Below are 26,285 nucleotides of genomic sequence, written 5' to 3'. Positions count from 1 at the left end.
ATTATGTTGATAATCGCAGGATAGTTGATAATATCTCTTATTAAGAGGCCGTCACATCATCGGTGAATTCTCAAAAAATATTATATTTAATTTTATTTCCTTAGCTAAACAATTACAAAAGTAAAAGTATGCAATTTTTAAATAACTATTTTTATGTTCTAAGCTATTGTTTATCCTCGTCCTATTTTTTTATTTATTTAATCGAGCATCAGAGTATTTACCATAGACACCAACTATCTCGCTCTCTTTTCTTTGCATGATTAAGTTTTTTAACAATGAGTTTAAAAGCAATTGTAAATAAAATTAACGATTAATTGGGTTATTTTTTTTTTTTGAACTGGAAAATTGGAGATTGGAAAAGTAAAAACCTATGAGTAACGATTGACTGGACTAATTTGAATGTTAATGATAACATACAAAGACATATTTGCAAAAAAATAATGTGCTTTTTTTACTTTGTTATATATTTTTATTTTTTTTTTTTGCTATATAGAATCAAAATTATGTATACTATTTTTATTTGGTTCTAATTTTTTAGTAAAAAAACTTTATACTTATGTTTTTAGATATAATTTTTATGATTTTAATATATATAAATATATATATAAAAGATGATATTCACTCTTAGTAAGATAATAGAATATTGTTCCTAAGAATTATATATAATATATTTTTATTATTATGTTAATATTAGTGTTATTATTTTTGTTATTGTTTTAATCTTATATATTTAAAATTGTTTACTATTTTAAATGCATATAATTATTGTAATTTTATAAGAAAACAAGGTTTGAATAATGAAACTAATATTAAAGTGAAAATTATAAAATTAAAATAAGACTTAAAAAGTATGGAAATTTTTTTGAACCAAATTTTAATAACTCTAATTATTAACAATAGGAGAATTAAAAGTTTAATTCTAGTTTTGATTTTTGGCTAAAATCATATCCCAAATACAGTCAAATAAAGTCATCAATTACCTGAATTTAAGAAAGTGATTCATATTCTCTAGTATATCAAGTCTTAATGACGATTTAGAGATAAATTTGGATTAAAAAATAAAGATTTTATAAAAATTTATTTAATTTTTTATTTTTTGACAGAATGATCATATTAAACAAAAGATATATTATTGACATGCCTTTAAAGGAACAAAATGTAGGCTCAATATATTAACCAAACTATGTTAATTTTTGTCTGTTTACAAGTTGTTGAAAACATGGATGGATAAGCGAAAATCAGATAGGCAGAACAGCATCCATATTCTTATGCATTGTTCTAATTACATTAGTAACTTGCTCAACTTGATCTTCACTTGAACATGCTGAGAGAAGTACTTTTGCAGTTCTTCCATCTGGATAACATCCAGAATCAATCATCTCTTCGAAAATTTGCAAGCACTTTGTGTATAGTTTCTTCCTGGAGTATGCTCCTAACCTTGAAGTCCAAGTCACCACATCTGGCTTCAAATTTTTTGCAGGAAGAGATTGAAAGAGATCTTCCATTTTCTCAAAAAATCCAGCCCGCCCATATATGTTGATCAAAATGTTGTATGTGCTTACATCTGTCACATAAGGTCCCTTTTCCATTGCAGTTAAAACTTCCTCCATCTTTTCAAATTGACCTAATCGGCCATACAAGTTCAGCATACTGTTTAGGACAAAAGTGTCTGGTTCGAGCCCGGATTCATGCAATTCGTTCACAATGTTTTCACATTTAGCCACATTTCTAGCTTTTGAGTAGGCAGACAAAAGTAGCATATGTGATTTCATTGTCGGGGTAATTCCTAGTCGTTTCATCTCTTCGAATACAGCTTGTGCATCTGACAGGCATTAAAAGAATGCAAGGAAAAACAAATATCAGCATGGACAAGGTTTGACAAACTGTCCTTGATGTCGTTTTTATAGTGCACATTATTCTAGGCAGTCTCAAGATGGATGTTTCTAAGATTTGATAAAAATAAATGTACACAATAAAGCAGTGGAAAACTGATGCATTTATTTTCATTCAAGTCTGATAAATGAGAACTAACAGCAATCATAGATATGCCATCACAAATGTTGTTCAACATCAATAATGTTCACATACCCCTCGTTTGGCATCATTCATTTTGCAAGAAAATAATTAATATTTAGAAAATCATGCAAAATTTTAACTTTTTTCAAAATGAAATTTTTTTTCTAAGTTAAAAAGAATTGAATTCTTTCATTTCAAACCAAAAAAAAAATTGTTAGAAAAGAAATCAATTGAATTGAATTCTTGCGAAATTCTGGATTCCAAACAGATGTCAGTAGGTTTTTTTTTTTGGTTGTTTGAAGTCAAACGTGGAATTCCACAAGGAATCAATTTACATAATTAGTATAATGATGTTATTAAGTTGCAGAACATAATGATGTTATAGAAATGGAAAATTGACTAATTCATAATTATTTTGTCCAGAATTTTACCCTCATAAAGGCCGGCTCTTCCATATGCATCTACCATGATGTTGTATGAAGCTCTATCTGGTTCACACCCCATGTGTTGCATGAGTGAAAATATTTCAGCAGCCCCATATGGAAAACCTGCACGACTGTTGAACACAAGATACTCATGATTCATAGACATCAAGGACTAACTTCCCATGAATGCTTTACAACGGCCCATTCTTGAATAATACACAAACATACAATTTCAGCACTTAACCACTTGTTTCTTTTTTGTACAATTAGCTTCGACGGAGGGTTCAAACTGGAGACTTCATAGCTATAAAGATGACTCCACAACCATTGAGGTAAAGCTCATTGATCATTCACCCAGTTCTTAAAATAAGCCACAGTGGCTTTTTCTTCTTTTTCCATTAAAACAGAAGAATATAATCTTTTCTAAAAGATGGAAATGAACTTTCATGAGACTCTCAGATGTAAAATACAATTCATTTTTCATTTGATAATTAGTATAGATAAAGCAAATTATGAAAAAAAGAACCATTTTCAAGAAAGCTTGTTTCATTGGATCAATTGAAATGATAGCCTAATATCAAGAGAGGATTAGGTTGCTTTATATAACCACCAAATAAGAAAATTTAAATCTAACAGAAAACAAAGTGACTAAAATAGTTTGAAATCTTAAATTCTCTAGGTAATCCTTAAATCTTTCATTGGTTTGCCCTGCATCAGGAATGTTCTGAAATGAAGTTGGTTAAACTGATTTACAGTGTAAGCATATCACCATCAAAGTCAATACAGTACTGAAATTTTGTGGAAAAAATTTCTCGGAAAATCGGAAAACTGGAAAACTATATTTTCAATTTTTTAATATTTTAATTAAAATTTGGAAAACTTTAAAATGTTTTTCACTGTTTTCCTTTATTATAAAACATTTGTTTTCTAAATACAAAATAATGACTCTTCTATGACAAAAAAATATTATAATATTCTTATAAGTAAAATTAAATAATTAATTTAAAAATATTTTAATATATTATTATAAAATAAATTATTAGTACAAAGTAAAATATTTTAAAAGTAAAACAATTAAGTTTTCAATAATTTTTTAACAATTTATTATTAATTATGAAAATTATGAGTTTTTCCATCATATTGATTTGAAAATGATTTTTTATTATTAGTATGTAAACACATTTTCCTTATTTTTTCTATTATTTTTCATAAAAAATGAAAACTACAATCTTTTAGAAAATAAAAAATTAAAAACTATATAAAAAAAATAGAGTAACGCTAAGACACCAAAATCAACTATTCGAACAAAAGGATGCGCTACTTAGGCAAATCAGCCACACAACTGAAACTGAGGGGTACAAGCAAAACAAATAGACTGAATTTTCAAATTTTGAAGCTTAACACTGTTATCTCTGATCAGGCTTGACTTCACCCAAGCTTGAGTTGAGTTTGAGCAAGCCCCTTTGTGTATAACCATTACATATTTTCTTTATTAAGATTGAGCTAGCAAAAGCTTGAATTCTTTATGAGAAAGCATAATTTAATACAGAAAAAAAAAAACTTATAAATATTTTTTTTTATAACAATAACAAAACAACAACTTAACCGTAATACTAAACTAAATTTTAGCCTAATCAAAAAAATTCAAAAATTTTCATGAAATTGTAATTTAATCTAATTGTTTCAATTCAATTTTAATAATTTAGGTTGATTTGGGCAAATTTAGTTATAATTTTATCTGATAGACAAAAAATAAGCTTCTAGTTTTATTTGGTTAACCAAATTAAGTTTAAAATTATCAACCCCTCCTCAATATTATTATTATTATTATTTATAAAAATTGGCTAAAATTATCAAATTGATAATTGAATAAAATTGCAATATATATCCTAAAACAGCCAAATCTGAAATTAGTGGGTTAGATTGCAATTTGATTAAAAAAAAAGTTTAGCTTTTTTTAAGAGATAATTATAAAAAATTAGATTTTTTTAAAATAATGTCCTGTGATTTAATCTGTAACAAAAAAAAAATCATCTATTTTTATTTCATTAGCAAAGTGGAAGTTTTTATGTAATAAATATTGATGTGACATTTAAAAATTAATTAAAAATAATTTTTAATTAGAATAAATTATATTTTAATTCTTAAAAATTTAGTATATATTTCTAAATTTAATAATAAAATTTTATTTTATTAATAAAAATCTTTTAGCTATATAATTTATCCATATATTTTTACAAATTAGTCTCTAAATATTATAATTATTTATAAATAAATAGTTAATTTTTTACAACTAATTTTCATGTTTATTAAATTTTAATATTTTATATTTGGCCATAAAATAATAAATTAAAAATTAAATCAAGAATCTTAGCTGTATCCAAATTTAATCTCGAATAATTCTCTTCTCTCTAATTTTGCATTCTTTAGTAATTTATTTATTTTTATTTAATTAAACAAAAAGAGAATGACAAATTTTTATTTAATTTTTATTATATTATTTTTGACATATAAAAATATTAAAATAATTTAATAAATAGAGAGACCAATTTATAGATATAAGGACTTATTAATAATTATAATATTTAGGACCAATTAAAAAAATATAGGGATTAATTTTAATTAAAAATATAAAGTTTAACTTAAAGAATTATTTTATTAGTCAAAATAAATAAGGACTAAATTTAAAAATATAGGGATTAATATGTAAATTTCACTAAATATTAAAGATTAACGTGTAATTTATCAATACTATTTGATGACCACTGGATTCTTTCATCCCGGTCCAGGGCCTCGTCCACAACCTAAAGCCCACAAAGTAAAGGCCCACGTACTTGGCACCCAAAGTAGGTCCGGCTCATCCAACTTCCAAGGTCGGGCTCGACCAAGCCTCCTCACCCAAATTGACTCAGTCCGCACAAAACAGGCCCTTTCCTCTCTGGCCCAATTCTCGGCCCGACCCAGTATCCAGAATGATACTCACCAGACAGCCTGGCAGATCCGTTCGAACGTACGCACAGGGAGAATCAGAGGCCGTTACGCATGGGGCAGGCGCCTGATACCCTCGTACGCCCGAATCTGTATGGCAGAGACGCGTGGCCCAATCCTGGAGAGACCTTTACACGTCACCTGCAAGCAAGACAAAATGGATAAAAGGGGAGTCCCCTCCTCAGAATAGGAGAGCTTTTTTCTTTAATACAAAAACCCTTGTAAAACCCTATTCTATTGGATCTCAGATCATCAATTGGCGCCGTCTGTGGGAAACGACGGAGATCTTTTCATCACCGGAGTTTTCACTCTTAAAGAAACCCACTGAGATCCACGATGGCTAATCACCAAGAAAGTAACCTTAACGTCCCAAATGACCTAAGCTCTGCCCAAGAGGGGCAACAATTCTCTTTTTCTAGTCCTACGACATTAAACAACCAAACACCTGTTCCTCTTAATCCCTCGCCAAGTTTGGCAGGGAACACTCCCGCTGTCACCTTGTCTAACCAAGATCTTCAAAACATGGCTCTCCAGTTACAGAATACAGCCCACTGGTTGGGGCAGATAATGCAACAGAGAGGCCTCAACACCCCAGCAAATACACTCCCGGTTGTAGAGGAACCTCAGACCAATGACCCCCGACCTGCACCTGACCGTTTTCAAACCAGCAGTCGCGATATTGAAGAAAGAGGAAGAAGAGCCGGCGAAGAGGAAGGACCGGAGGCCCGAATCCATGGGAGGAGGGCAAGGGAGATGATAGAAAATGAGGAGGTGGATAACTATTCCGCCGAAATAACCGGGTGGACGGGAACTGAAGCAGAGGAGGAGGAGTACCACCTGGAGAAAAAAACTCAGCCCAGAAGACGAGAAGGTGGACCAAAAGTTGAAGAAACTGAGAGAACAGCTCCTCGCCGAGCTAGGTAAGAAAGACCAAAGCCAAACCTCTTTGCCTACTTCTTCCCCTTTCTCAAAGTGGGTGCAACAGGAGACTGTCCCTAAGAAGTTTATGATGCCATCAATGGCGGCTTATGATGGAACTGGTAACCCGAGGGAGCATGTCATGAACTATAAGACCTTCATGGAGTTGCAAACTCTATCTGATGCCTTAATGTGTAAAGTATTCCCAACGACGCTCTCGGGACCAGCGCGGGCGTGGTTCAACAGCCTTGAGGCCGGAAGTATCAGGAGTTTCGGAGACCTAGCCATTCGCTTTATCAGTCGATTCATAGCCGGAGTGCCAGCGGAGAGGAAGACGAGCTACTTGGAGACAGTAAGGCAGAGAGAGGGTGAATCACTCAGAGAGTATGTCGCTCGCTTCAATACGGAGGCCCTGCAGATTCCCGATCTTGATGAAGGAAGGGCGGTAGAGGCAATGCAAAAGGGAACGACCTCTGCCGAGTTCTTCGGTTCCTTGAGCAGGAAGCCTCCCACATCCCTGGCCGAGCTGATGCAGAGAGCGGAGAAGTATATAAGGCAGGATGACGCCTTAGTAACGAGCCGATTTGCCAAAAGGATGGCAGGAAAAGAAAAAGCCTCAGAAGAAAGGAGGCCGGAGAAACATGAAAAGAAACACGGCAAGAGACCCAAGCCGTACAAGCAGGCCTGGGAGCGAAGGGATCAAAGGCCTCCCCCTCCACGGGTCCCTGAATCAAGATTGCCTCCCCCTTGGGTCCCTAAGAAGCCAACTCCATTAAATGCGTCCAGAGCCGAGGTGCTCATGGCTGTCCAGGATAAGGATTTTCTCCAGTGGCCCAAACCTATGAAGTCGGAAGCAGATCATCGGAATCCTGACAAATACTGTCAATATCATCGGACGCATGGCCACGATACCAACAACTGCTTCCAGCTGATAGCAGAGATCGAGAGGTTAATAAAGAGGGGGCACCTAAAGAATTTTGTAAAGAAATCAGAGGGACAAAGGCCTCAGGCCGGCCCGGCGGTTCAGGCACCGAGGAGAACAGGAGCGGGACCAGTAAACGATGGATCCAGTGGGACCATCAATATGATTGTAGGAGGAACAGGAGGACGGATGGGCCACCGAGGGAAGAAGAGAAATCGGGAGGGAGAGACCAGAAGCACCGAGGTCATGCAGATCGTTGACCACTCTCCCATGACAATCACCTTCTCTTCAGAAGATGCTCAGGGTATTCAGATGCCCCATGATGACGCGCTCGTCATTGAAGCCGTCATTCACAATTATCGGGTAAAGAAGGTCTTAGTGGATGATGGGAGCAAAGTCAACTTGCTACCATACCGGGTTTTTCAGCAGATGGGAATTCCGGAAGAACAGTTGGTCCGAGACCAAGCACCAATCAAGGGGATCGGAGGAGTACCGGTGGTTGTAGAAGGGAAGGTGAAGCTGGCTCTCACCTTGGGTGAAGCACCCAGAACTCGTACTCACCACGAGGTATTTTTAGTGGTCAAACTTCCGTTAAGCTATAATGTGATCTTGGGGAGGCCTGTGCTGTTCAATTTCGAAGCCGTCACCAGTATCAGGTATTTGGCGCTCAAATTTCCAACAGAAGAAGGGGTGGGAATAGTCCGGGGCAGCCAAGAAGAGGCAAGAGCAGTATATTTGGCCACAGTAGTAGAACCAAGCTCCATTGGAGAGGCTCTTGACTCGGAAGTCCTAGAGGTTCGGGATGAGAAGACGGAGGCCAGGACAGAACCAATGGGGGAGCTGGAGACCTTCCCTTTATCAGAAGCAGAGGTAGAAAAGGTCTTTAGTCTCAACGCCGGCCTCACTAAAGAACAAAAAGCTGAAGTCATGGCCCTGATCCGAGGTCATGCGTCTAGTTTCGCCTGGAAGCCCTCCGACATGCCTGGAATTGACCCCACGGTAATGACACATAAGCTAAATGTACTCCCCGAAGCCAAGCCAGTAAAACAGAAGAAGAGAGTAGTAGGAAGAAAGAAGCAGCAGGCCACCAGGGAAGAGGTGCAGAAACTTGAGGAGGCAGGCTTTATTAGGGAAGTTATGTACCCACAGTGGTTAGCAAATCCTGTATTAGTCAAAAAAGCCAATGGCAAATATAGAATGTGCATAGATTTTACTGACCTAAATAAGGCCTGCCCTAAGGATTGTTATCCACTTCCTGACATTAATAAAATGGTCGACTCTACGGCCGGTTTTGATTATATGTCTTCTTTGGATGTTATGTCTGGTTATCATCAAATCCCAATGGAAAGGTCGGATGAGGAAAAGACCTCGTTTATAACTGAAGATGGGACTTATTGCTACAGAGCTATGCCATTCGGATTGAGGAATGCCGGGGCAACGTACCAAAGACTGATGAATAAAATCTTCAAAAATCAGATTGGCAGGAATGTAGAAGTTTATGTAGATGATATGGTGGTCAAAAGCCCAAACTTCCAGCAGCACATGGCAGACTTGAGGGAAGTATTCGAGGTATTAAACCAGTACAAAATGAAGTTGAACCCAGCAAAGTGTGCTTTCTTTATTCGAGGAGAAAAATTCCTGGGATTCATGGTAAGCGGAAAAGGCATCGAGCCTAATCCGGAGAAGGTGGAAGCCATATTGAATATGCCAGAGCCGACCTGTGTAAGGGACGTCCAGAGACTAACTGGGAGAGTAGTGGCGCTCAACCGATTCATGTCAAGATCGGCAGAAAAGTGCTTGCCGTTCTTCCAAAAGTTGAGGAAAGTACCGAACTTCGAGTGGACGGAAGACTGCAAAAAAGCCTTCGCAGAGCTTAAGAAATATCTTAGCTCGCCCCATGTACTCAGCAGCCCTGTAAAAGGAGAGGAACTTCTGATATACCTGGCGGCCTCAGAACAAGCAGTCAGTGCAGTGTTAGTGAGGGTGGAAGAGGGGGAGCAGAAACCTGTCTTTTACGTCAGCAAGGTACTCAGAGATACCGAGGTCAGATACTCAAACATTGAAAAAATGGCTTACGCCCTACTGCTAGCAGTTCGAAAATTCAAGGTTTACTTGGAGGGCCACCAAGGAGTTGTGATGACAGACCAACCCTTAAAGAAGATTCTACACAGGCCGGAAACTTCAGGTCGGATGTTGGCTTGGTCCGTAGAGATCAGCCCTTACTGTCTAGAATATCGACCCAGGACAGCTATAAAATCTCAAGCTTTGGCTGACTTCATAGCAGAATGCTCATTCAACGAGGAGTGGGGAGGATCATCCTCAGGGATAGCAAGACAGCAGTGTGAAGGGGAGCCTCATTCAGAATTTAACTGGAAGCTATATGTAGACAGAACATCAAGCACTGAGGGCAATGGTGCCGGAATAATGCTTAAGGGGCCAGAGGAGTTTAAGGTGTGTTACGCCCTACGTCTAGAGTTCAAGGCCTCGAATAATGTAGCAGAATATGAAGCCTTGGTGAATGGAATGTTGGTAGCTTTGGAGGTAGGGGTAACCGACCTCGAGGTAAATAGCGACTCTCAGCTAGTGATCAACCAGGTGACGGGAGTATATCAGGCTAGAGACCCCATCATGCAGAACTACCTTGATAAAGTAAAAACTTTGGAAGCCGAGCTCATGGGTCGAGGAGTAACCATCAGGTTTCAAAGAATACCCCGAGAGGAAAATGAGGAAGCAGATCTGCTCAGCCGATTAACCAAAGAAGAACTGGAACAGCTTCCCGATGAAGTGTACATACAACAGGTCCATACACCTGCTTTTAATAAAACTAACACGATATTGCAGGTAGAACAAAGCCCAACTTGGATGACCCCATACCTGAGATACCTGGAAAAGGGCGAGCTCCCCGAAGATAAAGATGGGGCCAGAAAGATAGCAGCTCGTGCCGCTAACTACCAAGCAATAAGGGGGACCTTATACAGAAAAGGAAAATCCAGTCCATGGCTCCGATGCGTGAGCCCGGAAGAGGCTACAAAGGTAATGGAAGAGATACAAAGAGGCCTATGTGGAGCCCACGAGGGAGCAGGAACATTAGCCAACAAAGTATTCAGGCAAGGATACTATTGGCCCACTGTTAAAAAAGAAGCAGAAGAGTTTGTCCGGAAGTGCGACGTATGTCGGAGATTTGCTAATGCCATCAGAACTCCTGCCACTCCTCAAGCAAGCATATCCAGTCCATGGCCTTTCTCACAATGGGGAATCGATATCCTGGGACCGTTCCCCAAAACTACGGGGCAGAGGAAATTCGTAGTGGTGGCCGTAGAATACTTTTCAAAATGGCCGGAGGCAGAAGCGATAGCCACAATCACAGCTCGCAAGATGATAGATTTCGTGTGGGGGCATATCATCTGTAGATTTGGCATGCCTAGAGTGCTTATCTCAGACAATGGCAGACAATTTGACTGCAGTACCTTCAGAGCCTTCACGACGAACATGGGCATATGGCACAAATTCTCCTCTGTGGCCCATCCTCAAACTAACGGCCAAACAGAAGTCACTAACAGAGCTATCCTCCAAGGGTTAAAGAAACGGCTAGATGGCGCAAAGGAGAATTGGGCTGAAGAACTCAACAGTATCCTGTGGGCACTCCGAACCACTCCCAGAGCACCCACTAAAGAAATACCCTTTGCACTGGCTTATGGCACGGAGGCCGTAGTCCCAGTTGAGTTGCAGATTCCCACTCACCGAGTCCAATTCGTTAGTGAAGATACTAATGGAGACAAGTTAAGAAGCAACCTAGATGCTCTTGAAGAAGTTAGGGAAGAAGCCCAAATCTGAACTGCTGCTTATCAACAACGGGCAGCACGATATTACAACCAAAAGGTTAGAGAGAGAAGCTTGAAAGTGGGAGACCTGGCCTTAAGAAACCTAGAAGCTACAGGGAAAAGAGCGGCCGCGGGCAAGTTAGCACCGACCTGGGAGGGTCCATTCAGGGTGACAAAAGTGGTCAAGCCAGGGGTATACCGGATCGAAGATATGCAAGGAAACCCTGAGTCCCACGCTTGGAACATCCAGCACTTAAAGAGGTATTTCCCTTAATATATTTGTAAAGAAAAACATTGTATTTTGACACACATGAGTGAATAAAATTGTTTATACAATGTGATTATCTTTGCGAATAATACTCCGTGAAAAAGAACGAATAGGGCTCAGAGAGACCCCTTGAAAAACAAGACCTCAGTTAGACACAAAACCAGCTGAGATGACGAAGCGACAGTAAGGCCAATGTGCCTGAATATTGTGCAAAACCTCAAGAAGGTACAAAAATAACCAGGATCCCGTAAGATCTCCTGGCACAAAAGCAACCGGCGGGGCCCCGAGGTCACCCCGGAACAAAAATAACCAGGATCCCGTAAGATCTCCTGGCGCAAAAGCAACCGGCGAGGCCCCGAGGTCGTCCCGGAAATACAAAAATAACCAGGATCCCGTAAGATCTCCTGGCACAAAAGCAACCGGCGGGGCCCCGAGGTCACCCCGGAACAAAAATAACCAGGATCCCGTAAGATCTCCTGGCGCAAAAGCAACCGGCGAGGCCCCGAGGTCGTCCCGGAAATACAAAAATAACCAGGATCCCGTAAGATCTCCTGGCACAAAAGCAACCGGCAGGGCCTAAGGTCACCCCGAAACAAAAATAACCAGGATCCCGTAAGATCTCCTGGCACAAAAGTAACCGGCGAGGCCCCGAGGTCGTCCCAGAAATACAAAAATAACCAGGATCCCGTAAGATCTCCTGGCGCAAAAACAACCGGCGGGCCCCGAGGTCACCCCAGAACGAAGAAAACCAGGATCCCTTAAGATCTCCTGGAACAAAAATAGCCGACGAGGCCCCGAGGTCGTCCCGGAATTACAAAGAACTCCAGGAAAAACAAAACAAGAATGGTCGGTAAAGGTCTCCAAAAAAAAAAAAAACCTCCCGAAGTGAAAATTTCTCATATCATATGAAGGGACAACTTATAAAAATACTGTTCCAACCTCACAAAAATCAGATTCCGACCTCCCGAAGAGGTTCCGAGCTCTTGAAAAGGTTCGGGGTATAACAGCTAAAAAACACCGACCTCGAAATGACTGCTAATACTTAAAGCCTGGGTAAGAAGAAAAGGCCGAGCCCCCAGTTCGGATAGTCCTGAACCCCAACGCTCGAAGTATAAAGGCCGAGCGAAAAGCCGAGCTCATAAACGAAGAAACCAGCAGGAAGATAAATGAAGGTAAAAAGGCTATACTCAAAGCCCAAATCAGTTTGTCTAGAACAAACATCCGAAGTCACAACCTAGAAAAACAGGCTAAAAACAGAAAAACAAACATGCTAGTCGCCATTAAAAGATATGAGATTTGATCTCTCAGATAATTAGCCAAGAACTGAGCTCACAACTTAAGACTGATTCAATGGGGAAAAAGCTTATGAATGAGAATACGTAGTGTAAATATTACAAGTATGAAGAGCAGAGATAAATATAAAGAACAAGAATAGTTCAAGGAAAAAGGAATCAAAGTTTCATTAAAATAGCTGTTACAATTTATTTTCGGACGAGGTGGAAGGAAAAATAGTCCTTAAAGGACTCACATCTGTGAGAACATCCTCGCCTACACTATCTTTATTTACAACTACATCTAGAGGAAGCACGACCTCCTTTGGATCAGGCCTTTCAACATTAACAACAGGGGCAATCTCTGACCCTAGGTGGGGGTCCTCCTTCTCAGAACTAGGGTCATCTCCCTCTGACCCAAGAACTTCCTCGTTCTCCCCTTCCGGCTCAGATTCTTCTGAAGAAGACACAGATGGCCGCCAGCCTGCGACGCGACAATCCCCTCTGGGCATAGGGAAATCATCTTCCCCATATAACACCGGCTCGCCATCCGAGTCCACTTCGGGCTTACGAAGCTTTTCCAAAGGAATATCAGGAGCGTGTCTAGCTTCCCTTAAACCACGATTATAACCAGTTACGTACATACGGAAGGCTTTCTTAAAAATGACCGACCCCATCTCAGCGGAAGCTTTATAGTCATCGAGATATGCTTCACAAGCCTCAGCTACAAACGCCTTCAATTCAGAGGAATCTTTGTAGTCTTGAAGGTGAACCTCACAGGCCTGATCGATCTTCCTCTTCAGTGCATCAGACCCCTCATACTCCGCTATACATTGCTCACGCTCTAGCTGAGCCCTGTCCTCAACATGTTTTACTACCTTGAGCAGGGCTGAACACTTACGTTCCAAGGTCCTAACTTCATGGTTGAGCTGTTGGTGGCGAAGGTTAAACTCTTCAGCCGACAAAGCCAGGTCCCTGATACGATCAGAGTTCGTACTCAACTCCTGCTCAAGGACCTCCACCCGAGCTAGGGCCCCTTCCTTCTGAGCTTTCACCTCCTCCAGGTGAACGTGCAGTCCTTCAGAATCAGCCTTTAAGGCCTCATATTGACGCTGGATCTCAGTTTTCTGGCTCACAGCCTCATCTCTCTCTCGAAGGGCCCCCGTCATAGAGGACAGTTGCTTTAAAACTTCTGTACAACGAGCCTCCACGGCAGCCGCTCTCTCATCAGACTCCTTGAGAACTTTGCGAGTATGAGACAGCTCTGCCTCTAAAGACTTAGTGTGCTCTGCTGTCTCAGCCGCCTTCTCCTCAGCCTTTTTAATGGCCTCCAGCGAAGAGTGCAACTCTACCTGGAGGGACTGGGTATGCTCCCGAGCCGCTGCAAGGTTACCCCTAGCGTCACTAGTTGCAGACAAATTTTCATCCAGACGTGCCTCTTCAATCCGACGGTCTACAGACTCCCGAAAGGAGTAATCACGAGCATCCACCTCCATAAAGAGGCCCGTCACCTAGCACGGAATAACAATCGTCAAGAGGAAGAAATAAAGCAAATTAAAAGAGAAGTGGAAAAGTAATTTACCATCAGAAGCATCTCCCTAATTGTCGATCTGAGCTCCTCCCGAGAGCGAGACCGAAAGGATGCTTGTTCCTTGGTAAAACTGGCTAAGAGACCAGTCAGGGCAAGAAGACGCGAATCAGAGGCCTCGGTAATTCCGCTGAACATTCGCTCTCTAAGAAGTTCGGCAACAGCACCGGCTGGAGACTCAGAGGTAATGTCTGACGCGTTTAGAACGTTGTCAGAAGAAGACATCAAAGGCGTAGCAGGAACACCTTTCCCCTTCCCAATGGGAGGAAGAGCTGGAGAAGATCCTGTGGCAGACCTGGATTTCTTCCGAGCAGGAGATGGGGAAGATGCTCCAGAAGGGGCTGGGCGCTTATCCCCGATCTTTAGTGGAATGCCTTCAGAATCCTAAGGCCCAGTCCCCACAGAGGCAGGGGCATTTTGGATAGGAACATCTGGGACTTGGTCCTTTATGAGGATGATCTCCATCCCTGTCCCAAAGGCCTCCTTGTCTTCAGTAACGGGGGACTTAGATTTTCCCCCTGACACCCCTTCAGGAGAATGGACAAGACCCGACTCCACTTGTTCAACAACTTGGGTCTGCTCCACAATGGCTAGGGAGGCTCCCCTCACGCCCTCTGAGGAAGCTGAAGTAGATTTAGACCCTTCAGCGGGCTTAAAAGTTGAGCTCGATCCACCACGGCTAGATGGCCGACGTGATTTGGCGTCGCGAGAGCTTGATTTAGAAACTCGAGAAGAAGCCTTGGCAGGCGGTCGGTTAACCTTTTTGGAGGAAACAGCTTGAACCACCTCCGCAGCAGCCTCAGACACTGAACGCCCAGCCGAAAAAGCGTCGAAAACTGCGTGCATATTATCCCGAGACAGGACAAAGTTCTTGGGGAGCTTGAGTTCATCCATTTTAACCTCAGAAGCTGCAAAAAAAAAAAAATTATAAAGAGTCAGCATACTTTCGGATATCATGAGCAAAGAAGAAACAGAATCGCTAGACAAAGCAATATACCCGTGTCCTGGATATCCCTAAGGTTGGACACGAACATACACTTCTCGACGTCATACTTCCTTTCAACGGAAGTCAGTCGAAGCAACCCCACCTGCTCAATAAGACTCAATTGGGGCAGCTCGTTGCAACCCGGATGGACCTCCTCCCAACTTAGATCCACCTCCCACGATCGGGCGGACTCTAATTTCAGCTCCGCCACAAGGAAATTCTCTACCCATCCCTTTATGGAATCCTTGTAGCCCGTGAAAAGAGACAATCCACTACGAGGGGAAAAGTAATAAAAATTCTGAACCGCCCTAACCAGACGGAAAAAAGTGACAAACAGGCACGCTGTGGGGGTAAAACCCCAACTCAGGCAGATAGACTCAAAACAGGACAGAAACAAAATCGAATTTGGGGATAACATTCGAGGGGATACCCCGAAGTAATCAAAAACCTCAATAAAGAAAGGGGTAAAAGGAAACGGTAGACCGAAATCCCTCTGTTTGAGAAAGAACACTATACAGCGACCCCTTTGGGGATCAATCAAACCAGGAGGAGGAGGGTTAGGAAGGACTATCCTCTCGTTTTGAAAAGGCGCTCGAATAAGATACAGAGGAGTATCTAAGAGCCTCTGGGAAATGTGCTTAGTTATGTTGGAAGGAGTAATATGCGACCTAATATTAACGACATCGGGGAGCTTTGGACCCTCCATAGAAGAGCAAAGAAGCGTACCTGAAAGCACAATAAGATGGAAGAAACAGAAGAAGTTGCAGGAAAACAGAGAGCAGAAGAGAGCGAGTTTCTTCAGAAGACAGGGAGAATTCGAAAGGAAAGGCAATAATGAGATGAAACGTTATTCTGAGCAGTTTTGTCTTGGAGCGGCGCGATCATTAATTGCTCTCGAAGTTTACCCTCTCAACGGTTAGATAGTAACCGGTGAGAAGGTAAAGGGGCAAGGAGATGACCGCTGGGCTTCTCCACCTCTACAAAGGGCCAGGCCCACGACAATGACCCATCAGCTGAAGGCCCGCACGCTATTCGCATAAGACAAACAAGTTGTCAAAGCCTTAAAACCGAGCTCCAGTCGAATCTCTCCCTCAGGACGACCTGACGTGCAAAATGCACATCATCACCGCTCAGGCAGTAAAAACCAAGGAAAAAGAATAAGTCATAGAAAAGCCCAAGGAGACAAACAGGAGGAAGCATGATAAAGGTCAGCCCATCCCCTAAGACGGATCATCATTAAGCAAAGGCCAGGAGCCCAGAATGACGCGATGAAGACGCCTCGGAATCTTACAAAGTTATGGGTCAGAAGCTCAACCTTTTTGATTAAAAGCAAAGCTCATAGGTCAGTCAGTTCAGCTCGAAAAAAGTAAAATCGAAAGTTAAGGAAACTTAGAGCTCGGATCATTGAACACAGATAGAGCTCAGAGGTCGGATTAGTCTCGCTTGGACAAAGTAAACCGAAAGTAAGCTCGCAGGTCGGTCGGTACAGCTCGGAAAGAGCAAACTAAAAACTCAGACTGGCTAAATAGATTCCAGGTCGGATCAGAGAAAACCACGAAGAAAAAAGTCATCTCATGCATAATAAAGAACAGTTCGGATATGAACGAAAAAACGAAAGTTTCATTACAGCGCGTTATAAATACCCACATTACAGAACAAAAAGCTATCCTTAGAGGATTTACATGACCAGATACATCGTCTACGTTTACATCACTATCACCTATCATTATCCTAGTCTTCGACACAGAGGAACTCTTGAATACGGGAGAAGAGCTCAGCAGGTCGGCCGAACCCTGCGTCGTTATTATAGGGGAACTGAACAAGTTGATTCCCATAAGCATTTCTCACTATTCCCCTATGGACAAACATTCGGTTGCCCAAATGTGATGCGCGGTACATTCGAACAAGCTCAGATATTATATGCTGTCCGGATGTCGCGCATGAAAAACATAAGTCTTCGAGTTACGGCCTCAAGAAGATCACAGAGCATATATTAGAAGGTATCGCCGAAAGCTTGACTGAGTGCAGCAGATCTCAGCCTTTCATAATACGGGTACTTCACACCAGAGGGGGTAATAAATTGATCATTTTCCCCACTTCCATTTATATCAAAAGCGGACAACATGGACATCGGGGAAATTTCCTTCTTGAAGGAAGATAAAGTCAAAATAGACCTCCCAGCAGCCCATAGCCTCTTTGGAGCCCGAACAACAACCAAAGGGGGAGGCCAGCCAGACGATCTGGGTAAAAGTTTCAACGACCTGCCGAATGACTCCACCCGCCAACCGCCCTGCTAGAAGGACCTCAGAAGCAACATTCAGACTCCCTCGAGGTAATATCAGATTTTCAAGAGTTTTGGACTGATCCATCTTTATCTCAGGTATTGCAAAAAGTTCCAAACAGAGAAGTCAAGATAAAGAAAGCAAGGTTAAAGCAAATCCCTGGGGCAGCAAAGCAATGAAGCCTCCGGCTCACCTTAATCTGTGTGAAGAAAACGTCAAATACATCCTTTGCGGAAAAAACAGGAGAATCTCGCTGGAAGGAAAGACTCATTTTCTCTAACAAAGGGCCTAGAAGTGAAGAAGAGTCCACACTGATATATACTCGAAATCTGAAGTCTTCGCGCAAAGTAACTCTAGAATCTAAGACCACAATGTCAGGATCTTTAACAGATATTCATGGAAAAGGAAAAAGAAGCGCGTCCAGGCAATAATGACAAGAAAGTAAAGAAGGGCAGAGTATTGGAGAGGTAAGGAAAGGCCAGAAAGGGAAAGAGGCAGATAGAACTCAAGAGATGAGGAATGACAAAAAGATGAAAGGGAGTTATGAAGGCATCTGTACGCGAACAGACGCGGTCATAATGGTTCTCGATATTCACCCCCTCGGCAGTCAGAGCAATAACTACCGAGAAGGTGAAGGGGCAATTGATGACCGCTGGATTCCTTCATCCCGGTCCAGGGCCTCGTCCACAACCTAAAGCCCACAAAGTAAAGGCCCACGTACTTGGCACCCAAAGCAGGTCCGGCTCATCCAACTTCCAAGGCCGGGCTCGACCAAGCCTCCTCACCCAGATTGACTCAGTCCGCACAAAACAGACCCTTTCCTCTCTGGCCCAATTCTCGGCCCGACCCAGTATCCAGAATGATACTCACCAGACAGCCTGGCAGATCCGTTCGAACGTACGCACAGGGAGAATCAGAGGCCGTTACGCATGGGGCAGGCGCCTGATACCCTCGTACGCCCGAATCTGTATGGCAGAGACGCGTGGCCCAATCCTGGAGAGACCTTTACACGTCACCAGCAAGCAAGACGAAATGGATAAAAGGGGAGTCCCCTCCTCAGAATAGGAGAGCTTTTTTCTTTAATACAAAAACCCTTGTAAAACCCTATTCTATTGGATCTCAGATCATCACTATTTAATAGTATTAGAGAAAAAGACTCACCTTGCTAATAGCATGAAAACAAAAAAAGATTTGGTACGGGCATACTATATTGAAAGAGTAATCATTAACGATAAAAAAAAAGAAAAAAGAAAAAGTTTCATATAAGAGTTTTTTCGTTACAAATTAAAATATATGATCCTACTTAAAAAACCATTAAACCACAATATATTATTTTTTGTACTTATCCCCTTTCATTAATCATTAGACCTTAATTTTTTTATTTAAAATAATTACTATAGTACCCCTATAGTTTACCCTAACTAATTAAAATACCTCTATAATTTTAGAATTATACTAAAATAACCCTATACTTTTAGTCCGTTAACTAAAAAGGACATCCATTAATTTTTATCTATTTTTACTATTACGTTTATCTTAAATAATTAAAATTCCCCTATAGTTTTAGAATTACATTAAAATACATGTTAACTAAACGGAACGGTTATTAGTTTTTATTCATTTTTATTGTTCGTTTATTAGTCAAATCTAAAAAATACCTAAATTGCCCTCCTCATCAAATAAGTTCACCATCCACTCCTTTCGACCCATTTCCATATTCTTCCTCCTCATATTCTCTCGTATCTCTCTTTATATTCTCCTCTAAAAAATAAAGATTTACAACCAATAACATGAACCATCACAAATTAACTAATGAGACTGGTGAATAATAGAGTGAAGGGTGAGTTTTATTTAATACCAAGTTAATTTAGACATACAAAAAAAATTCAGCTTTGTTCAATAGACTAATCATAAAAATGAATAGAAACTAATGAATATCTTTTTTTATAAAAATATAAAGATATTCTAATATAATTCTAAAACTAAAGGATATTTTAATTAGTTAAGACGAATTACGAAGGCACAATGTCAAAAAAATTTTCTGCTTTGACTAATAAGCTAATAGTAAAATGGATAAAAACGGATATCCTTTCTAGTTTAGACAACAAAAAATATAAGGGTATTTCAATGTAATTCTAAAACTACAGAAGTATTTTAATTAGTTAGGCTAAACCGGCACGATAGTAATTATCCATTTTTATTTTTTATTCTTTCCAAATTACTACTATAAACAAACATCTCCAATATTTTTTCTTTTTTCTTAAAAGAAAATTATGATGCCATAACAATTTGCGAAACTGACCTGTATGCTTCCATGAGTGCATTATAAGCATACACATCAGGCTCAAGGCCATCTTCTTGTAGCTGCTCAAATATTTCCTCAGCCTTCTCACAAAGTCCCTCCCTTGCAAAAGCATTCACTAGAGCAGTGTATGTGCAGATATTTGGCTTACACTTTTGACTTCTCATTTCATTAAACAAACTTAAGGCCATGTAAGATTGACTTGCCTGCATTTAGAAAAGGGATGTTTCAATGTTGAATCTTAGAGAGAAGACAATGATGTTGATCCATATATATGCTGACCACGAACTTATGCATCTGCTATGAGGTTTTGATGCAAGTTTCACCATCATACTATGTTAGGACGGCTTAAGCCTCATTTCAAGATAAAGCCTTATCCAGTCCTAGCACGAGTATGACACCTATTTCTTCCCTGGCTATTTGCAATACTGTTGGCAAATTAGACCATTGAATTTACCTTTCCATGCAAATTGATCATTAATGTATAAGTTTCAGTAGATGGTTGGCAGCAATCTCTTTTCATTCGCTGAAAGACCTCTACTGCTCTTTGAGGATTTCCACATTTCATTAGGCCATCAATATAAGCATTGTATACAATCGCACCTAAGCAAAATAAAGATCTGCTTTATCACATTAGCTAACTGACTATGGAACTGTAATACTGTATCAATAGTGGAAACTCAATAGAGAAATTCAAATTGAATATGCAGATAAAACAAAAAATATATAAATTCTGAACTTGGCTGATATTTTCCTTCACCAAAACTTGGAACTTTGCCAACACATGTGAAGGATGGTAGTGCGTAGATAAGCAAGCCTCTGATAGAAATGTTATAAATTCTGAAGTACCTAACAAAAGAATGCTTATAGAAATATAATATACTGTAAAATTAAGCAGCTCCTTTCAACATGTGCATGTGTGTATGTTTGTGCGTGAGAGAGGGAGAGAGAGAGAGAGAAGGGGAGTGTAGGAATGTCTCCAGTTCAATACTTCACTTCCAAAGACCTTTAGTCAGGCAGAAATATAAATAGTAGTTTTTTTAAGGTGCTAAGAATCATTCCAGCAAACTATTAAACTACCATGTCTGCCACAAGTAAAAATGAAAAATAACAGGACATCCAGCACAAATTACAAGGCTAAACATCAGCAATTAAGTATTCTGCATCACAAGTTAACTGAAGAAAAATTCTCAAGTTGTTTTCAAAATTTCCAGAGAATTCACTTTCTGAAAAGAAAATGTGAATAAAATTATAGTAATTGTTGATAAACATGCGACGTAGTCCTGGAGAATATCAGTCTGCACAAAAATAACTTCTGAAAGAATACGAAAACATACTTGGAGGTAGACTATACTTTCGCATCTCAGCAAAGACAGCTTCAGCTTTTTCTAGTAGTCCAGACAAGCAATACGTTTTCAGAAGAAGAGCATAAGTATCTTCTGTAGGAACACATCTAGCTTCAAGAAGTTCAAAATATGTGGATTCTGCATTCTTGTGTAGAGATTTTTGTCCATAAGCATCTATAAGTAAATTGTAGATCATGACATCTGACTGGAAGGAGCTCCTATACAATATCCATTGGCATATCTGGAGATTTGTGTAGTGTTACACTCAACAACATCTATTTAAGACCTGATAATTTTACTTGCATCAAATAAGATGATAAAACACAGTAAACAAATTCAGATCTTTTGACATTGGCAGTGATTTATCATATAAAGTTTGAGATTTTAAATATCGACAAGAACTTAATATTTGGTTCCAAGTCAAATTACTTTTTATATGCACTTTTACTAAATTCTGTTTTGTTTAAACTTCAAACTGGAATTATAACAGCCAAATTACGATCGATTCATAAAACCATATAAGGTGCATCAATGCAAGATCAAGATGCCAATTGAAGTTAATAAGGTAAAGAAAAAGGAAGTTCTAATCGCCTTTCACCTTTCTGCAACTTAACTGCATTATCTGTGCAAAAGTAGTTCAGAATGATTGAACAACTAATGACCAATAAATTCACTGATGAAAAGTTATACCATATAGAAATTGTAGATTAAAAATTACATTATGGTCTTTAAATTAAAAAGAATATTGAAATGCAAATTAAGCCAAATGCAGTAAGCCAGTAACAAAATTCCGTAAACAGGGCAGCATTGATGACTTATTTTCATATATTCAAAGGAGTAAGCATTTTATAACTCTTCATACAATCTTTTAATACAACCATTGCCATTCTAATGATGATGAATCTCAAGAAACAATTTCATAGAGTCATCTGTAGTACCAAAATCTGTGTAAAAGATAGCTTAATATCTTAATCTACTTGCTATCAACTGTTATAAAATCAAAATGAAAAGTCAATTGAATTCCTTACCAATATAATTAGATCCCATTGCTTATTAAATCGAAGTTGAACAGCTACATTAATGAGATCATCCCACATGGCGTGAGTGGCAGGAAGGGTATCAAGAGCAGCCCCAACAATATTGGGATCCACTTCCTTCTGTATGAAATTGAGAATTTGCTGAGCAATGGGACTCAGCACTGGGAAGATTCCATCAACAAATCCAGATCCGTATTTCCATCCTTTTCCTCTCAATGAACCACCTGCAAAAATATGTTGACTTCAAATATTTACTATGGTACCTTCTTTACAATTTTTATGCAAGCACCTGCACAAGCTCATGCATATTAAGACACATCACAATGCACAATATTTTGCATTACAACGTTTCCTTGACAATTTTTTGCGAGTAAAGCTTCGCCATCTGCCATGTTTATCAATGAAAAGAGCATCAGGTTTGTACTTGTCAACAGTTCCACCAGTGGAGCTCTTTGCTTGGTGTCTAAAATCACACCTACAGCTTCTGGGTTCAATGTATAAATAAGTCAGTTTGCATGCAACAGTCAACCTGCAAAAAATAGTCCACGTTAAGATGTGATTGCGCATTAGCAAGCAGCAATGGTTATAAACCTCTATATTGGATGGTCTGGACTGCAGGATTTGGGGAAAAATGGAATCCATTTCCTTTTGATCACAAATTCACAATAGCAAGCACATAAATTGCAAAAACAAGAAGAAAATTAAGTGGGAAAAAAATTGAATATAAATATTAGTTTCACAGTTATCAATATATTACTTCAAAAGTCGCCTATTTTCTAATAATTCATACGAATGGTGGGCATGAAAATGAAGAAAAGCCTAAAATATGACTGAGCAATCTGTTGGAGAATAACACTTTCAGGATCATGAATTATTAAAGACCTCCTACATTTCAACAATGATAAAGAGTCGCTTACAAATGAAATATGTTTGACATAAAGTAAAACAAAAGAAAAATAAAAATTAACTCCATTTACTAAACAGTTAAAAGTAATAATGAAAAAAAAAAGAAATAAATCAAGTAAAAGGACAGAACTCAAGCCTCTACTCAAGATAAGGCTAAAATCAAAGAAGAAGAGAGCAAACTATGAAATTATTAGTGCTCGTTTGTTCAATCACAAATGAGAATCAGTCCCTAAAAACAAACCCAAAATGCCACAATGTTTAACCTAATAAGAACTAGAAAAATTTTATAAAGTATATGATATCAGAAAGTTACTAATTTGCTAGTCCCATGGTAATCCATATTAAAAATAAAAAAAAAGGGAAAGCACAAAAATGAAAATCCGAAAAGCAAATATCAATACAAAAGCATAGGCATTCTGATGAGAATTATATTTCAAGAATGGATAGATAAGACTCAAGATAGCGTAGGTAATATATAGAATGTGGATTTTGTAGAGACAAGAAGAAGAATGAAAAGTTCTTTGAGATAATGTAGCCATGGGTGAAAATAGGACATGTCTTTTTTCAGGTTTTCTATGGCGGAAATACCTTCAAGAGAGAATTACCATAGGTTAGAAAATTTTTAAAATCACACAATTAAATATACCTATATTTTGTAAAATTAAATTTTTTAGTACTTTTATGAAAAAAAATTTATTAGCTGCCTAAACACTTATATATATATAATTTTATATAGGGAAAACTAATAAATTGACTATCACTTTTTTGGATTTTATTAAATCAAACTATTTACTTCTTCTATAACATCAAACTTTAATCAATTCATTTTAGTCTTAGTATAGATAATCAAAATTACAGAGACTAAATGATATTTATATATATAGTTAAAATACAAAAACTAAATAATATAAAAATTTATGATTAAAAGAATTGACTCACATCTTGTAACAGAATAATTAAAGAAATTGATTTTAAACATTACATAAATACTTTAATTGTAATTTAAAAAATAAGAATTAATTAGAAAATTTTTGTCAAACTTAGTTATTTACTCAATTAAATTGAATATAAAAAAATAAAACTGAATAAAGTTAAATTAATTCTGTTAATCATTTTAATTTAATTTAAACTTTGCCTTGAATTTTTTCAATTATTTTAAACTCAATGTAATCATATTTTTTAATTTAAATTTTAATAATTTAAAATAGAACGTATGATAATGTAATACAAATCATATTACTTAAAAAATAAACTAAATTGAATTTTTAAAAGTAAAAAATTGATCTCAATTAAATTAAAAATTTTTTCAATATTACGGGGAATGCCTCCATCCTAAATTTTATAAATTACCCACAGATTTCAAACTTGCACAGTTCCATCTCACTTTATTACAATTTTTAATTAAATTAACTCAATCAATTTTTTTCCATTAAATCGAATTCTGCGCAGCGGCTAAATGGCAATCCATCCAGATTGTTCCATTCAAGAAATCACAACCGCCCACCATAAACTCCCTAAAAACTCCCCAACCCTAAACCCAACCTCTCCCCATATAATTCACACATCTGACTCCAATCGCCTACATTACGGTCACCTTCATAGCTCTCTGGCCGTGGATTTAGTTGTTGTGGTGTTTTATGATTGATTTAGTTTTGTTTTCAATGGTTGAATGGGTGAGGCCGATGATGATAGATACTAAGGCTTGTTTCTCAAAACATTCGCAGTGGCCGCCTAAGAGCTTTCGCCTTTCGCCGGGCTTGAGAGCTTGTGCTGCTTTTATCCTTCCTTGGATGTCTGAGCCTCTCTCCTTCAGGAATCTCTCTGCTTATAACGCTGTTCTTTTATTTGTTTATGTTTATTTCCTTTTTTTAAACCCCTTTGATTGAATATTAGTTGGCTTTGATTGGATATTAGTTACTCTTTTCCTCTCAATTTTTCCCAATTTTCCCTCAGCTTCTTCTTTTTCTTCTAAATTTCGCTTCTTTTCTTCTCAATTACTTTGTTAGGTTCTGCAACCCTAACGAAATGAAATGTGTTTGACATATTCATAAACAGAACGGAAGAAATAGCATGAAAAATAACAGAATTTAAGGATTTGGCTCGAGAAAGCAGAACATCCAGAAAAGATTTATAGTATAGAGCAGCACACAAAACCAGAAAAGAATAAAAATGAACCAGAAGGGCAAAACATCAATGTAAAAGCAAAGGCATTGATGAAGATTAAGACTTACATGAATGGATGAGACTCGTGGGTATGTGTTGAATGTTGAGTTTACAGATACGAGGATGAGGAGAATGAGAAGAGTGTTATGAGATAATGTAGCCATGGTGAACACTGAAATGTGACGCTCTGTTTGTTTCTGGTTTTCCATGGCGGAAATATCTTCAGAAATATCTTTAAAGATGCTGACAAACTCGAGTCCCAATTGGAGTTGAACCTGATAAATTTTATCAGCTCAGATTTTTATTTTTCTAAGTAGTTCAACTCGCTGGGCTGTTTTACTTTATGAAAAAAAAATTCAAAATCTACAACTTATCAGGTTTATATTCTCAACCTTAAAATTTAGATAATAAAATTAATTATTTCATATTTATTTTAATTTTAATCATTTAATTTAATTAATTTTAATAAAAAATTTATAATCTTAAATTATTTTTTAAAAAATTTATTAAATAAAAAATTTTAAATATTTACCGTTGATATTTTAAAATTTAAAAAAATAAAATTTTATAGAATGAGTTTAAACTTATTTTGAAAAGATTTTTTTTTCTTATTCTACCGAAACACATAACCACCGTATACTACAGTGCATTTAAACTTGTATACACAGAATAATTATTTAATAAAATAATCTTTAAAATATATATATTTATTTTAATAATATATTTTTTAATATCATTATTTATTTCTTTTTATTTTTATATATATATTATAGTTTAATAAAAATTTAAAATATAAAAATTATAGTATAAAATATATAATATTTTATTTTATTTAATATTATTAATATAAAATATAATTTTTATTATATTAACAAATAAATTAATATATGTTTTTTATATATATATGAGTAAAATAAAAATATTAAATATTTCAAATAATTTATAAAATTAACATATTTAAATTTTTATAAAAATTATAAAAGAATAACTTTATATATTAAAATATGTAATATTTTATTTTATTTTATATTATTAATATAAATTATA

The 26,285-nt window shown here is 37.9% G+C and overlaps 1 protein-coding gene and 1 non-coding gene across 2 annotated transcripts; one reads left to right on the top strand and one right to left on the bottom strand.

The window, feature by feature from the left end:
• Positions 1-1,142: 1,142 nt before the first annotated feature.
• On the bottom strand, positions 1,143-25,510 carry LOC110630116 (pentatricopeptide repeat-containing protein At2g35130). Its single transcript, XM_021777437.2, has 8 exons — positions 25,307-25,510; positions 22,514-22,698; positions 22,161-22,393; positions 21,124-21,373; positions 20,244-20,389; positions 19,787-19,992; positions 2,448-2,572; positions 1,143-1,822 (listed from the first exon to the last, which is right to left on the bottom strand). Coding segments are annotated over exons 1-8 (1,731 nt in total). The 5' UTR covers positions 25,309-25,510; the 3' UTR covers positions 1,143-1,238.
• Positions 24,752-24,877, top strand: LOC122721660. The gene has a single exon (XR_006348364.1). It is a non-coding gene; the product is annotated as a small nucleolar RNA SNORD14 (small nucleolar RNA).
• Positions 25,511-26,285: the final 775 nt, after the last annotated feature.

This window comes from Manihot esculenta, chromosome 13, assembly GCF_001659605.2.
Source record: "Manihot esculenta cultivar AM560-2 chromosome 13, M.esculenta_v8, whole genome shotgun sequence".
Classification (NCBI taxonomy): Eukaryota; Viridiplantae; Streptophyta; class Magnoliopsida; order Malpighiales; family Euphorbiaceae; genus Manihot; species Manihot esculenta.
This window is presented reverse-complemented; position numbering and strand designations above follow the sequence as displayed.